Below are 16775 nucleotides of genomic sequence, written 5' to 3' on the forward strand. Positions count from 1 at the left end.
AGTTAGGAATGGGAGGATGTCCGGTGCTATGGTCTGGAGGAGTGGGGAGGGTAGCTGTCCAGCTGGCATGTAGTCGACGGTTCGACGTTACCAGTGTCAGGGTCTCAGCTTCTGTAATGGGAGAGAAAGATGACAGAGTGAAGGATGAGGTTCTCGATTCAGTGTTTGGAATGGGTGGGGGTTGGGAGAAGGAGCTGCGGATGTTCTCCACTTTTTCCTCAAAGAAGATCGCAAAGTCTTCGGCAGAGAAAGACGAGGGAGGAGGGGGTGGGGGGGGAGTGAGGAGGGAGGACATGGTAGCATGCAGTTTGGAAAGGTTCTTGGCAGAGGCCTCGATCCTATGGTGAAAGAAAGAAGCTTTGGCATTAGTAATGGTTTTGGATAATGTTAACAAGAGGTTGTGATATGTGGCGATGTCTGTTATTTCTCTGTTCTCTGAAATAATAAAACATGAATCTGTTTGAGAAATAATAAAACATGAATCTCTGCTTGAGAAATAATAAAACATGAATCTCTGTTAGAGAAATAATAAAACATGAATCTCTGTTAGAGAAATAATAAAACATGAATCTGTTTGTTAGAGAAATAATTAAACATGAATCTCTGTTAGAGAAATAATAAAACATGAATCTCAGTTTGTTAGAGAAATAATAAAACATGAATCTGTTAGAGAAATAATAAAACATGAATCTCTGTTAGAGAAATAATTAAACATGAATCTCTGTTAGAGAAATAATAAAACATGAATCTCAGTTTGTTAGAGAAATTATAAAACATGAATCTCTGTTAGAGAAATAATAAAACATGAATCTCTGTTTGTCAGAGAAATAATAAAACATGAATCTCTGTTAGAGAAATAATAAAACATGAATCTCTGTTAGAGAAATAATAAAACATGAATCTCTGTTAGAGAAATAATAAAACATGAATCTCTGTTAGAGAAATAATAAAACATGAATCTCTGTTTGTTAGAGAAATAATAAAACATGAATCTCTGTTTGTTAGAGAAATAATAAAACATGAATCTCTGTTTGTCAGAGAAATAATAAAACATGAATCTCTGTTAGAGAAATAATAAAACATGAATCTCTGTTAGAGAAATAATAAAACATGAATCTCTGTTAGAGAAATAATAAAACATGAATCTCTGTTAGAGAAATAATAAAACATGAATCTCTGTTTGTTAGAGAAATAATAAAACATGAATCTCTGTTTGTTAGAGAAATAATAAAACATGAATCTCTGTTTGTTAGAGAAATAATTAAACATGAATCTCTGTTAGAGAAATAATAAAACATGAATCTCTGTTTGTTAGAGAAATAATAAAACATGAATCTCTGTTAGAGAAATAATAAAACATGAATCTCTGTTTGTTAGAGAAATAATTAAACACGAATCTCTGTTAGAGAAATAATAAAACATGAATCTCTGTTTGTTAGAGAAATAATAAAACATGAATCTCTGTTTGTTAGAGAAATAATAAAACATGAATCTCTGTTTGTTAGAGAAATAATAAAACATGAATCTCTGTTTGTTAGAGAAATAATAAAACATGAATCTCTGTTTGTTAGAGAAATAATAAAACATGAATCTCTGTTTGTTAGAGAAATAATAAAACATGAATCTCTGTTTGTTAGAGAAATAATTAAACATGAATCTCTGTTAGAGAAATAATAAAACATGAATCTCTGTTAGAGAAATAATTAAACATGAATCTCTGTTAGAGAAATAATTAAACATGAATCTCTGTTAGAGAAATAATTAAACATGAATCTCTGTTAGAGAAATAATTAAACATGAATCTCTGTTAGAGAAATAATTAAACATGAATCTCTGTTAGAGAAATAATAAAACATGAATCTCTGTTTGTTAGAGAAATAATAAAACATGAATCTCAGTTTGTCAGAGAAGTAATAAAACATGAATCTGTTTTTATTAAATACTAATCCAACGTTACAACACAACATTCCACCAGGTACTGGCCATGCTGGAGGAGTGCAGATCCAGGACCCTAGCGCCCCCCGGGGGCCAGACGCATGCCAGCGGTCGAAAGGAGACGAAGAAAGAGGAGGAGGAGAGGCTGGCGGGGGTGCAGAGAAATGTGCAGAGAAATGTGAGAAGAGAGAGAGAAGAGGAGGAGAGGCTGGCGGGGGTGCAGAAAGAGGAGGAGTGGAGGCTGGCGAGAGGAGTGGAGAGAGAGAAGGAGGAGAGGCAGAAAGAGAAGGAGAGGATGGAGAGGCTGGACAAGCAGAGGGCGGAGCACATGATGAAGAGGGAGGCCAGGAGGAAGACGAAGGAGACAGAGGTGGAAAGAGCCAAGAGAAGGGAGGAGTGGAGGCTGGCGTGTGGTCTCAGGTGGCAGAGAGAGAAGGAGAGGAGGAAGACGAAGGAGACAGAGAGGGAGACGTGGAGGAAGGACCGGAGAGGAAGGGAGGGCAGCTCAGGGTCCAGGTCGTCGGGGAGGTCAGAGGGCAGCCGGCTGAGCTCCAAGAGAGACGGGCAGAGCAGGACCTCCGCGGCTGACGCAGAGAAGAAGGTAGGTCTTCAAGGCGTGTGTGTGTGTGTGTGTGTGTGTGTGTGCAACACAGTCTCAGCAGACGCCGTGAATAAAGTACTAATCGACCACAGGAGAAAAGGTACGTTATGTTGTAGCCATAAGTAATAATATTTACCTATTTTATTGGCATGTCCAAAAACACCTGAAAATCACCTGTAACTATGGTTATAGGTTATTTGGTTAAATACAAATTTATTTGGAATAACAAACCACCTCGCATAAAAAGATCCACCGCACAGAGAAGTAAAGCAGACGGTGGCATGGCAGTCCCAGATTTTTTACAATATTTTAATGCCTTCACATTAAGACCATTGAAGAAGATATGGTTTGACCCCGAGGCTTTGGTATCTTGGAGAGAATTAGAAGAAAACATAGTAGCCCCACAGAGATTGAAAGACATAGCATACACTAAACTTTCAATCAAGCATTGTGAGCGAGAATTTGGCCCAATAATAACCCATGCAATCAGGACATGGCGGGAAACTCAAAGGAAATTTCCTAACAATCAAGTATGGCATAATCACACTCCCATATTCAATAACAATGCTCTCTTAATGGGAAAACGACCTATAAGATTCCCTGTATGGGAAGAAAGAGGCATACACTCATTAGGGGATATTTTTAATAACAAGGGCCTCTGTAGTTATGTCGAAATATGCATAAAGTTTAACCTCACCGAGTCCACATGGCTCTTTTACATACAGTTACGACTTTGTATGAGATCTCACGGTGTTCCATTAGACATACCAATTGAACACCACAGATACCACAAATTTTTCTATGACAGAGATACATTGGGAGGTTTTGTATCAGGTTTTTATTATCAATTACTAACGTCCTCGTACGAAACCCTTCAACTAGACAATGTCTGGAGGAGGGATATACCAGACCTGGAAAATGACTTTGATTGGCAAGGAGCCTGGGCAAATGTCCGACTTACATCAAGGAACCCGGATCATCAACAAATCAATCTGAACTATATTCACAGGACATACTTGACTCCTATAAGGCTGTGCAAAATGGGGCTTATACAAGACTCCAAATGCTCTCAATGTACAAATGGGGACGAAGGAACATTTATGCACATGTATTGGGACTGCCCACCAGTTAAGGCATTCTGGGAAGATGTGTCCCAACAATTATCAATACTCGTATTTTGGAATATACCTGTACACCCCGCGGTATTGCTATTGAATGATGTTTTTGAGTTTGCAGTGAACCCACAACTAAAAAGATTGGTTTTATCGGGTATCACAGTAGCTAAAAAACTGATTGCATCACGTTGGTTTCAACCGGAAAAAATGTGCCGGAAAGTGTGGTTTCTTACATATCTTGATGTGATATATCAAGAAATATCAACAGCAAGAATTCTAGGGCTCAATGAATCCAAAATGTTAATGTGGTTAGAAGTGGTGGAGAGAATAAAAGCTAGCCTATAATGGTGATGTCTGGTTAGGAGTGAGGGATAATGGAGGTACTATCCAAGAGGGGGTCCGGGAGGGGGGGATTTGAGCTGGAGCATATGTGTGTAGGGTTTTAGAAAATAGGTATTCGGGGTATATTATATACTAACATTTATATAATTGTAACTTCGCTAGATATACACGGTATACGGTTAAAATGTTATTATTGACTATTTTTGTTTTATCCTGTTTCTGTACTTGCATATATTTTAACCACCTTTACTGGAAGTTTCATTATACATTGTGTGTTGAGTACTGACTTTTAATAAGTTTTGTTTTGCAATAATAAAAAAAATTTAAAAAAAAAAAGGTTATATAGGCGGCTAGGTGGTGCAGTGGGCAAGGCGCTCACCACCAATGCAGGAGACGCTGGGTTCGAGCCCAGCTCTCCGCATTGCTATCAGCTTGGCTGGTCGTTCATACTAACACAATTGGCAGTGTTAGGGGTGGGAAGCTGATGGGTGGGGATCGGACGTTGTGGACAGCGACTCCTACAGGTCGGTTGGTGCGCCTGCGCAGCAGAATCAGGAAGCGACGGGGGCGGCGTGTCCCTCCCACGCAGACCCCCGACGCTGAGAGATCGCGCTGTACAGGTGAAAAGATGCGACGGCTGCCTCCTCGTGTACCGGAGGGGACACGTGATGCAAGGCTTCGTCCTCACTGCAGCCGACCAGTGGGAGGCATGGCCTAGCAACGTTCAAGACAGGGGAGTGTAGAATTGGACAATACGAAATTGGGATGGGAGAAAAAAATTGAAAATGGGAGAAAAAAGTAGATACAAAAAAAGATTATACCGGTAGGTTATGGTTTGGTGCTCTCACCTGTAACTATGGTTATAGATTATGGTTCATAAGCAGTTCAGTAGTAATGCTGTTCTCCCTGCAGGCCGAAGACGAGTGCTTCCCCTTCGACCTCGACCTCAGAGACTTTGTGACGGTGGACTGGGTGGGCGATGTGGCGGACTTCCCTGCTGAGACACCTGGCAGCGCACCTGGTCAAGAAGCCACACCCACACCTGGTCAAGAAGCCACACCCACACCTGGTCAAGAAGCCACACCCACACCTGGTCAAGAAGCCACACCCACACCTGGACAAGAAGCCACACCCACACCTGGACAAGAAGCCACACCCACACCTGGTCAAGAAGCCACACCCACACCTGGACAAGAAGCCACACCCACACCTGGTCAAGAAGCCACACCCACACCTGGACAAGAACCCACACCTGGACAAGAAGCCACACCTGACCAAGAAGCCACACCTGGGGAAGAAGCCACACCCACACCTGACCAAGAAGCCACACCCACACCTGGACAAGAAGCCACACCTGACCAAGAAGCCACACCCACACCTGACCAAGAAGCCACACCTGGGGAAGAAGCCACACCCACACCTGGACAAGAAGCCACACCTGGTCAAGAAGCCACACCCACACCTGGTCAAGAAGCCACACCCACACCTGGTCAAGAAGCCACACCCACACCTGTTGAAGAAGAGACGCATTTACCTGCCCAAGAGGACATGGTAATTCAATGTTTTAGAAGTTATTGAACGGCTTTAACTCATTTTCATCGCTTTACAATGTTGAGATGTAGAAGAAGATCATCTTACACACAAATGCACTAGATAAAAGCTGGAAGACCGTAGACTAGAGCTGACCCCTATTAGTCGAATAGTCGACTAATCGATCGAAAAGAGCCGTAGTCGACTGCCAACCTCTTAGTCGAATGCAAAAAAATATATGTTTATGATATTTTTTATTATATATTATTTTTTACAAAAAAAATATCATTCTTTCCAAAAGAAAAGAGGCCTAGAAGCGTGGCTACTGCTAATGGCACGCATACCAGAGGCTAACTGCCTAAGAAAACAGGCACAGAGGCACTGAAAGAGAATTTCACCATCTAATGAACACACTAGACTAGACACATATCAAGATGTATCCATCAGTGGACCAGTTGCATGCTTTCGCAGAGGACAAGAAGCCTTCAGTCGACTCCTTCAGACATTAACACATTGAGTGCCACGGATGCGTTTTGTCGTTAGTTCATGCCGACCTTTGAGTGCCTCTGACGCTATATAGCGTTTGTTTGTCTTTTTTTTTTTTATTGGCGATTTGAATTCATATTTCATCAATCGAGCCTCGGGTTAGTGCTGCAGAGTCTCTCTGAGCTCAATTGGGAAGATACCGCCCCCTATCTCTCCCTGTGGTACTGCACCCCATTACTTTACACTGCTGAAGGGGGGGTGGCCAGTTTATGTATTTACAGGACCCAACACTGTAATCAATAAGCGTGATAGATATTTGGAATAGCAATCAGGAATTGGAATAATCTTTTTGGATAACATCTGATCTCATGTAAGGAATTTATTTTACCAGTCTTAGGATAATCAGAGCTGTTTTCACAGAGATATAAGCTTTTTCCCTATGCGTGTGTGTGTGGCTGTGATCGCTGATGAGGAAATGAGAATCGATTTTCACCCCGCCTCTATAGCGTGCATAAGTACACATATACTATCGATAATCTAGCGTTTATTTGAAAACGATTCATAAATAGGCAGAAAAATGACAAGGTGTTTGTGTATGCTAGAATATTCCAGTAAATGCCTTTTATCACGGAATCTATATATTTTCCTGAAAAACTAGGGCTTTTCAAAATGCTATAAAATGAAAATGAACCCATTAAAAAAAACAATCCGTTTCGACAATGTTGACTGCAAACAAGTCAAGCAGATTAGACACAGCCATAATTTAAGAGAGAGATTATGCGTTCACAAGTTACACAACGCTATCATTGAAGTGGGTCCTGGCATTTAACCATGTTTCCCATGTTAATGGCTGGCACTCAAACTGTTAAGCACCCCCACAGCCCAAATGGAATGATAAAAAAAAAAAAAATATATATATATATATATATATTTTTTTTTATATAGTCGACTAATAGTCAACTATCGGCAAATTTTGCCGACTACAAATCGACTATACAGATCCTTAGTTGGGGACAGCCCTACCGTAGACTAATAGTCAACTAGTACCCAAAAAAAATTTAAACTCAACCATCATGAAGTGAAGACTTTCTTGGCATCTTGTTTTTCTTGGTTCAAAATACTTGACCCCTCCCTTGTTTTCCTGCTCCCAGGACACATCCAGGACCGGGCTTGCCCCCGAGACCGGAACCTCAGACCCACCTGACCCTCAGCTCACCTGTTCCGCACCACAAGCTCCTCCCCCTGACGGCACAGCTGAGACAGGTAATGGCACACCTGGCCCACAAAGCCACGCCCACCCCAGGGATTATGCTGCATTCACGGCGTAGAAAACATTCACAGCTTTCATGTGTGACCAGGCACAGAGTTTATGGTATTGCTGGACTACATTACCCAAGAGCCTCTGCAATACACATAACCCCTCCCCCACCTAACACCTTCCAGGTGAGCTGCAGGACGCCTAAATATTAAAGGCAACCAACTTGTGTCTAGCCACGCCCAACTTGCGTCTAGCCACGCCCCCGCGGCAGCATTATGTAGCAGTAATCCCCCTTCTTTTAACATCGAAAACTAGCTCAACTGGTAGCGTTGCCTTGCTGTGGATCCTGCGGTCCGTTGCTGACAAGTTCGATTCCCTTCATTTTTTTATTTTTATTTTTTTTTTAACGTGCATTCTTTCGCCGGTTTAGGCATGTTAAGTTTAAGCATTGTTTCGGAGTTAGTTAAGGTTAGGGTTAAGGTTAGGCATTGTTTGGGAGTTGGTTAAGGTTAGAGTTTGTCGCAGAGAATGGCAATAGACAGCCTATTTCCGCGCTGCAGCTCTCTCGCGCTGCCGCGGTCACATGGGCGTAGTGGCCAATCAGAGAAACGCTAAACACACGTTGGTTGCCTAAAATATTCACGCCTGCAGGACAGCAGTTTGTTATTACGATGTGATGATGAAGTTTAGTCTTACAGGGTTAGGGTTATATAGGTGATTTGTTATTACGATGTGATGATGAAGTTTAGTCTTACAGGGTTAGGGTTATATAGGTGATTTGTTATTACGATGTGATGATGAAGTTTAGTCTTACAGGGTTAGGGTTATATAGGTGATTTGTTATTACGATGTGATGAAGTTTAGTCTTACAGGGTTAGGGTTATATAGGTGATTTGTTATTACGATGTGATGATGAAGTTTAGTCTTACAGTCTAACTTTGAGTTAAATCCTCACACAGTTTCCATTAAAGGAAAGAGAGGAACAGAGGCTTTTGTATCACAAAAACTTTCAAAAGAGGTGATTAAGGAAGGGTGTTAGAGGAAAAAGTTATCACGGCGGAAAGTTCAATCAAAAACACTAGACTGAACATATAAGTTTCAACTATAAAAACTCACACACACAGAGGGAGAGGGGGAGAGAGAATAAATACATTTGGATGTTGCCTTCATATTTGGACTAAATTATATCTTCCTGCTATTTTCCCGCACACACACAAAAGGCCCCTCCATCATATAGCTCTCTCCACAAGCATACATTCTTGCAGGATGCTGCATAAATCATTGCCCCATATGTAGCTCACATTACCAACCTAGCCATTGACACAGGAACATTTCCAAGCGAAATGAAATCGGCAAGAGTTATTCCTCTCCACAAAAAGGGAAACAAATTGGAACCGGGTAACTACAGACCCATTTCCATCCTGGGCGTTCTATCAAAAACCATTGAGAGGCTAGTATATGAGCAAATAGACGGGTATTTCTCCACTAATAACATCATGTACAAATACCAATCTGGTTTCAGGAGGTCCCACTCCACAGACACCTGCTGTTCCTCACAGATTACATCAGGAAAGAGGTAGACGAGGGAAAGTTCTGTGGAATGGTAATGTTAGACCTCCAGAAGGCATTTGATTCAGTGGATCACAACATCTTGTTAATGAAGCTTAGGGCCCTAGGCTTTAATGAGGCAGCTCAGAAATTGATTGGTTCCTACCTGACAGGGAGACAACAGGTGGTAGATATAAACGGAGTACTCTCCAGTCCTCGGACAGTAGAGTGCGGGGTCCCACAAGGGAGTGTTTTGGGTCCGCTCCTCTTTCTACTGTATATAAATGACCTGAAAGCAGCTTGCTCATGTGACCTTTTTTTATACGCAGATGTCTCACAAAGACAAACAAGTGGTTGAGCAGACATTGAGTGCAGAACTAGAGAAGGTTAGCGACTGGCTAGGCCACAACAAGTTGTCCCTCCACGTGGGGAAGACTGAGTCAATTTTATTCGGGTCAAAGGTCAGGCTCAGAAAATCGCCAGGTTTTAACATTAGAATAGGAGATACTGTTCTCACAGACAAAACATCTGTGAAATATCTCTGTTGCGTCCTGGAAAACAGCTTATCAGGGGAAAGCATGGCTCACCAAGCACTTACAAAGATAAATAACAGGACTAGATACCTAGCCAGAATCTCAAATTTTTTAGATCAGTCAGCAATGAAGATTCTTGCTGGAGTTCTCATAGTGTCACTATGACTATGCGTGTGGCTCCTGGTACAACAGTGCCCCCAAAAGTCAGAAAATAAAACTACAGACATCACAAAACAAGCTAATCAGGGTAATTCTAAGGCTACCTGCTCGAACCCACCTTGACCCATCTCACTTTGAGGTCATGAGATGGCTTAAGGTGGAAGACAGAGTAAACCAGATAGGGATGTGCCTAGTTCACAGAATAGTGCATGGGGTAGTGCCAGTGTACTTTAACAACTACTTCAACCGAATCAGAGACACCCATGCTTACCAAACTAGGCGCAGCTCAACTGACTTTGTGCCAGTCAGATTCAGGAGCTGTATGGGGAAGGAGTCATTTTTATATTCAGCAGCTGTCTATTGGAATAGTCTGCCCAGTGAACTGAAAACCATAGACAGTGCCGTTAGATTCAAGTCCAGCCTGAAGACATGGCTCAAAAGGGACTATACCTAGACACTTAGCTTAAGGCACCCTTGCATGTTGTATGAGTCTGTATGTATATAAATTAGTGCTGTCAGGCGATTAAAAAAATTAATCTAATTAATTACAGGATTTGTAATTAATTAATCTAATTAATCGCATTTTAATCGCATTACCATTTTATGCCTCATATTCTATATTCTATAATCATATTTCAAATTGCATGTGTCCGGATGGCAGAATTCAGTACTGTATTGTTGTGGCTTGAATGTCGTTGACACAGCAGGAGACGTTATTTCCAATTTCAACAAGCAATTTATTTAAGGAAAGAAGTTTTAACAGAAGAGCTATGGATTAGCAGACGGTCACCATAACTGAAGAAAAACACTCTGACTTCCCAACTCCACGTGCCCCCAGATAATACCTTCCCAGCCCTGCCCCAACATGACAGATATGATGACGTGACATATTATATCAGATATGACATGACGTACATTAAGATGACACATAGATTTAACATAGGAGAGAGAATAAAAACAGAAGATAAGTCTAAAGGTTTATCGTCCCTGAGACAAAGCTGGAGTCAAGATTAAAGCAGAAAAGAACAAGATGTGATTTACTTGAAATGTCTATCTGTCCCATACTTGAGGTTGTTTTAAGAACATCAGCCAGACTGTCGCCCTAGTGTCTTTGAGCACTGCTAGTTGACCTATATTAAACTAGTCCACCCCGTATACACATTTTCCACAACATTCCCCCATTTGGGGCTATCCCTAGTCCCACCCAAATCATATAACCAAGAAAATGTGAACGTCTAACTAAACGAGAAACCATATTTATATAATAAAAGTTTAAATGCCTAATCTAAACAAGAAACCTAGCCATATAATACATTTTAAATGTCTAACTAAACAAGAAACCTTACTTCATTCACTGGACCCCTAACGGACCAACAAAGGCTGACTACCGTTCTTACCAAAACACAAAACCGCTCAAAACAAGAGTAATAATAAAACATCAACAAAATACCCCAATTTATAATCCTAACCTGACAGACAAATCCCCCCAACCTCCACCGCTTACCAAATGAGCCACAGTTCCGGCCGGAAACCGCGACTCATCAGGGAAAGGAGAAGTTGACCGTCAGAACTAAACATAGAACATCCCTCCCCAAAAAAAAATGACATTGTCTCTTCCATAACATTGAGTCCTAGTGTCCATCGCTCAGCCCCCCTTCCATGCCCACGCCATAGTCTCTTCACCGTATTGCCAAAAGTCACATTTTGCCAATACAGCAACCACCACGCCACACCTCCAGTCCCGTAGAAACATGTCCCCATGCCGGGACGGGAGGCGCTGATCCCGACCTCACAACGCGTCCCCCCCATCTTCACACCTCCAGTCCTGTACAAACATGTCACGACATGCCAGGACGGGAGGTGCCCATCTTGCCCACTGCGTCAGCCCCCCCCTTTGTCCCTTCAGTCCCCAGAACCGATCCCCAGAACACTTCTTCTCAATGCTTCCTCAGGCTCAGAACAGACACTCCGTACCATTCCATACCGATGCCCCTTCCCATTCCGGTTTGACCAGGACCATGAGCAAAATAAACCAAAATAATAAAAAATAAACCATCCATTCAGACCATCCCCCGTCACTCTTAAAGGAAAGAACCAATACAAAATGTCTTCAAAAAAACCTTACATGTTTTTTTTTTTTTTTTTTTTCATCTTTTGAAGTAAAAGGAATAAAACAAACAAAACTGAACCAAACGAAAAGAAAATGTCCCTTCCTCACCATACGCCTAGTCAAAGGAATAAAACAAACAAAACTGAACCAAACAAAAAGAAAATGTCCCTTCCTCACCATACCCCTAATCCTCTATCCCCTCGTCTCCCTTCAAGGCAGCATAGAGCTGAGGGCATGGCCCGATTGGTGGCTCAATCTCTTTCTGCCCCACCATCAGCATTCGGCTCGTTACGTGTGAAGTTACCAGCCTACCCAAGAGAGGCATACCACAACAGAAAAGGAGAACCAATATCAACCCTGCCACGCCAATGGATATCCCCGTCTGCATCATTATGCTTCCCCACTGTCCCAATCCTTCAAACACCCCACTCCCCCACCATTCTTCATTCCGGCCAGAATTCTCCCTCAACTCCTCCCTCAGATCCTTCAGCTTAGCCATGGCCTCGGAGAACTTTCCCCCTGGCCCCACATTCGTTGGAATGAATGTGCAGCAGTACTGTCCAAACATGGAACAGACTCCGCCCTTCTCCGCCATTAACCAGTTCAGAGCCTGTCTATTCTGCCACGACACCGTACTGGTCGCGTGCATCTGGTCCCCCATTGCATCCAACGCCTCCTCGGTGTAGTTGAGATACCGCTGCTGATTGTAAAACAAATAGTTGATCCACCCTGTGTTCTTATTGACCGATATCCATGGCAGAATAGACTCAAACCCTGCCGCAATCTCATTCTTAGCCATGAACTCGGCTGGAATGCCCCTTGGCTGTCCTATGCTGTCCAGATACACCCTTGGGTCTGCCTTGTAGCTACGCTTTGTTCGAGAGATAGGAGACTCAGAAGGTCCTTCCGTCACTGATAATGGTAGGACCACCATTGGCATGACCGCCTGAACCCGAGCACATCTACCTGACCAATCTAAAGGAAGTGTACTCCTCAACCTCCTACCGCCGCAGAGCCAGTATTGGTCCGCCAGTGCTATATCCTGGACATGAAAAGGGCAAGCTACAGGCCGTGGGTTGGTATCCACTCCCTTCAACACGATCCCGTGTCCCCACTTTCCTTCTTTCGTGCAGTTAGTCGTGACGCTCCAAATAGTAGTGCACCGCCCCTCTGCCACCTCCCCTACGTCCCGGGTCCCCTCCTTCTGCAAGCACTCAAAATCCTTGGTCAGCCATAGTTTGACACCTCTGGGTATTGGCAACCCCGTCGCTGCCCCCTGCACACGTACATCCAATTTCCTACAACGTTCCCGCATAGTGACATCCTTGAAATCCGTGAGGTTTCCTGCCGTCTTAAAACGACTAGAGCCGAGAAACCCCAAACACTCTGCCTCGCACCAAGGGCGACTATTATGGGGCCCCTCCCATGCCTCTGCATCCCACTCACACTGACCCCAACTGAACTTCGTGCCCTTCACCAGCAGCCTATCCGGACGTGCCTTGGAGCAGACATAACAATCCTCTATCTGATTCTGCGCGCTCGTGTACTGGACCCACTTAAACCACTCATTCCCTAAAGCCGCCCTATACATAGGGTCAGCCTCCGGGTCTTCCTCGTCATAGTCATAGTCGCCCCCATCTTGTTCCCCGGGAGGAAGCAAACCCCTCAACCTGGCCCAGAGTGAGCCCACTGAGTCCCTCAACGTTCCGGCTGTCATCTGGAACATATCCTGTACCCCCACCTCTTCCGACTCAGTGTCCTTGACCTCCCTTTTTCCCCTCACCCCTGTCCCCTGTGCTTGGTTCGGGACAGGCTCAACCCTCCTTTCTACCCCCGCCGCAGTTGCGTCGTAGAACATGTTACACCCTTTCTCATCAAACCTTCCTCTAGCCAAGGGCATACCATTGGGCCAATACGTCAGTGCCTTGAATTTTGGCATCCACACTCGGATGGGTCTATCTATCGCACAGGAATCATCAAAACAACCCACGGGCAGGACAAACCCAACCTCGCTTCGCCCCCCAGGAGGCTGACATTCGGGCACCTGAATAGTCGCATGTATACCCCACTCCCCGTTGGTGGAACGTAGATGGAGCATACCCTCCCCTCCTTCTACGTCGAAGAATAGCGATGCCTGGAAAGTACAAATGTTGCTAGTTGGCTGGGGCGGCAGCGCACTCACTATGGCTGCGAGAACACAATCCTCTAAGCCGTAGGACCGTCCTGCATCCTGAGCGACGTATGGTACATATGCTGACGGTATGTGATACAGCCTCTGCTCCTGATGATCGTTAACCTTCCTCCATACCCCCCCTTCTTCCTGTCTCAACTCGGAAGATACTAGACCATAGCCCGAGGCGCCATACGTTGACATCCACGCGCCCTCGTCGCGCATAGGGGAACATACACCTCTCCTGCATGCCAAACCGAAACTCACAACTGGGTAATCCCCGCCCCGCAGCATGCAAGGGCCCCTCGTCGCCTTGGCCCTGGCCACAAAGTCCTGCCTGTCTTCTGGCGTAACCTCCCATGTCGTCATTCCCTCAGTTGCAACTATCTTCACCCCCACTGTCCATGTCAACAACGCCCCGGTGTATACATTCTTGGCCAGGAGCCATACTGCTATAGCACAGAGCTCTTTCCCCACCACTAGGGGGTCTTGTACCATGCCAACTGGAGGATCAGGCCTCCGCCACTCCGCTGAAACTGGGACCGCCCATTTATTCAACTGTATTGCGCAAATGGAGACGTCAGCTCTCCCGTCCACGTCTACTACCTCCATCAATGTAGCGTTGGCATATGCACGCACTATATGCCTCTCAGGACGGTCTATGCGCACCGTGCATTCAGCGGCCCAACATGAAACGGATCTTAAGTAGTATTTAGAGGCAGATGGTAGCGAGCAGAACTTCGTTGCCTCTTTCAGCGTCGCCGTCCACCGTCCCACCTCTAAACTCAATCTCATTGTGTTACGCTCTGCACTCCAATGGATGATGATTACACACATATTGTGATACTGCTGAGGGCGTATTGCTGACACCAACATTGACACCACACATTTCACAACCCGATCCTCGTTAGTATAGTGGTAAGTATCCCCGCCTGTAATGGGGGAATGGTCAAAGTCAAAAACATGCCCTTGCGGTCCACCGGGAAACACCCCTTTTGGTTGTCCTCTTATCTTCTCCCCCCCTCCCTCGACGAGAGGCAAAGGGGCGCCTGATTCTGAGCCTGGTCATGAAAGCCTGCCGGTACTTGAGCCTGAGCGGGAACCCGTGGGACTCTTACCCACTCAAACCCGTCATCCTCAAGGACGGGTCGACCGTGACGGTTCTCAATGACGTCGTTACCGCCGGCCGACCGTCCGCACACTGCCGCCAACATCTGCGGGAGCATCAGCAGGCACTGCACCTTCCAGTTGCCGTCTCGGGCCCTCCATGTCGGGTTCTGCATAACTGCGATCGATTGTATCCCCCAAGAGGTCGCCGCTGGCCTTTATGCAGTGATTGAAGTGGAACCAGGTCGCTGATCCTTTGACTTGGACTGCCGTCCCAGTTGATCGGATCACCTCGTACGGGCCCTCTCTCCGGGGTGATGACCACTTTCTCTTGTGGACCTTTACGAAGACCAAGTCCCCAGGGATCAGCCTCGGTTTGGTGGCTTCCTTCTCCGCCTCCTTCACCCCCCTTTTCTCCTTTCTCTGCTCCTGTCGAAACACAGCTTCATGTATTTTAGTCACTTGCTGAAGATATTTTTTCAGATCTTGCTCAAAAATATCTAATGCCGGGCCCCTAGCCAGGTGTCTAAATGGCGGTGCTGGCATGCTGCGGCCTGTAAGCATTTCATGCGGTGTTAGCTGTGTTTGGCGGTTTACGCTGCTTCTAATAGCCATCAGAGCAAGCGGCAAAGCATCAATCCAGTTAAGCTTAGTTTGCATACAGATTTTCAACAGTTTGTTTTTAATGACCAGATTGGCCCTTTCCACCTTTCCCTGCGACCCGGGACTATAGACACAGGAAAGGCGCTGTCTTATACCTAATTTCTGCATCAGCCCTTTAACCACCTTGTCGATGTACTCGCGGCCATTATCGCTTTGTAATATCGTGGGAATTCCAAATCTCGGAACGACCTCGCGACACAGGAACTTGATCACTGTGTCCGCGTTCTTGTGTTTAGATGGAATGGCCTCAATCCAGCGACTAAAGCAGTCCTCTACTACCAGGAGGTATCGTTTGCCCTGCACTGGCGTTATCATATCCGTGTAGTCCATAATCAGGTGTCTGAATGGTCCCTCAGGGAGGGGTGTGTAAGCCGCCACTGTCGGTACTCCTTTGCGCACATTGCCCTGTAAGCATGTTAAACACCTGGCTAGTGTAACGTCAATTTGTGCCTGAAGCTTTGGGGACCAAAATCCCATTTTCGTGATTCGTCTCAGGGTCTCTGCTCTTGCACAGTGATCAACACCATGAGCCTCAGGTATCACCAAGGACAGAAGATCGATGGAGGCGACTATCAAGCCGTTATGACTCCTCCACAGACCATCTGCCCCCCATACAGCCCCCCTCTCCGTCCACGACTGTTTCTCGGCCTGCGTGGCTGAGTCCTGAAGATCACTCAAATTATCCTCAGTTACCTCAGTCGTCAGTTCGGCCGCAAACATCAGAACAGCCGTGGACGGCACCGCAGCCGCCGCCTTTGCGGCCTCGTCCGCCGCGTTGTTTCCCGTCGTCACAAAGGACAGGTCTTTTCTGTGTGCCTGGCACTTTACGATAGCAATGCTTTTGGGCAACTTTACAGCCTGAATAAGCGCCACAACCTGCTTGTGGTGAAGGATCGGTGAGCCGCCCGGTTTCTTAAAGCCTCTTGCCTTCCAAATGGCCGCGAATAGGTGGCATACGCCATGCGCATAAGCAGAGTCTGTAAAGATGTTAACCGTGCGATCTTTAGCTATTATGCATGCTTCTGTTAGTGCTATTAGTTCTGCAAGCTGGGCCGAACATGGTTGCATGCATTGTCCGGCCTTTCTTGTTAGTGTTTCTCCGGTAGGTTTGCACTGTACGACGGCGTATCCTGACCTTAAATTTTCCCCCTCCCGATAGCAGGACCCATCCACAAAAAGTGAGAGTTCTGCTATCGCGAGCGGGTCGACTCCCAAATC

General features: G+C 45.2%; 1 protein-coding gene across 4 annotated transcripts in view; it reads left to right on the forward strand.

Moving 5' to 3' along the window:
- The window catches only part of LOC311232726 (uncharacterized protein), a 114913-nt gene that overhangs the window by 69762 nt on the left and 28376 nt on the right, over positions 1 to 16775 (forward strand). For all 4 annotated transcript variants that reach the window (XM_084338304.1, XM_084338306.1, XM_084338305.1 and 1 more), the window contains 3 exons: positions 1976 to 2536; positions 4906 to 5544; positions 7161 to 7272. In XM_084338304.1, coding sequence (XP_084194430.1) covers positions 1976 to 2536; positions 4906 to 5544; positions 7161 to 7272 — 1312 coding nt within the window. The remainder of the gene's footprint in view (positions 1 to 1975; positions 2537 to 4905; positions 5545 to 7160; positions 7273 to 16775) is intronic.

This window comes from Notolepis coatsorum, assembly GCF_963971535.1.
Source record: "Notolepis coatsorum genome assembly, contig: SUPER_7_unloc_2, whole genome shotgun sequence".
Lineage (NCBI taxonomy): Eukaryota > Metazoa > Chordata > Actinopteri > Aulopiformes > Paralepididae > Notolepis > Notolepis coatsorum.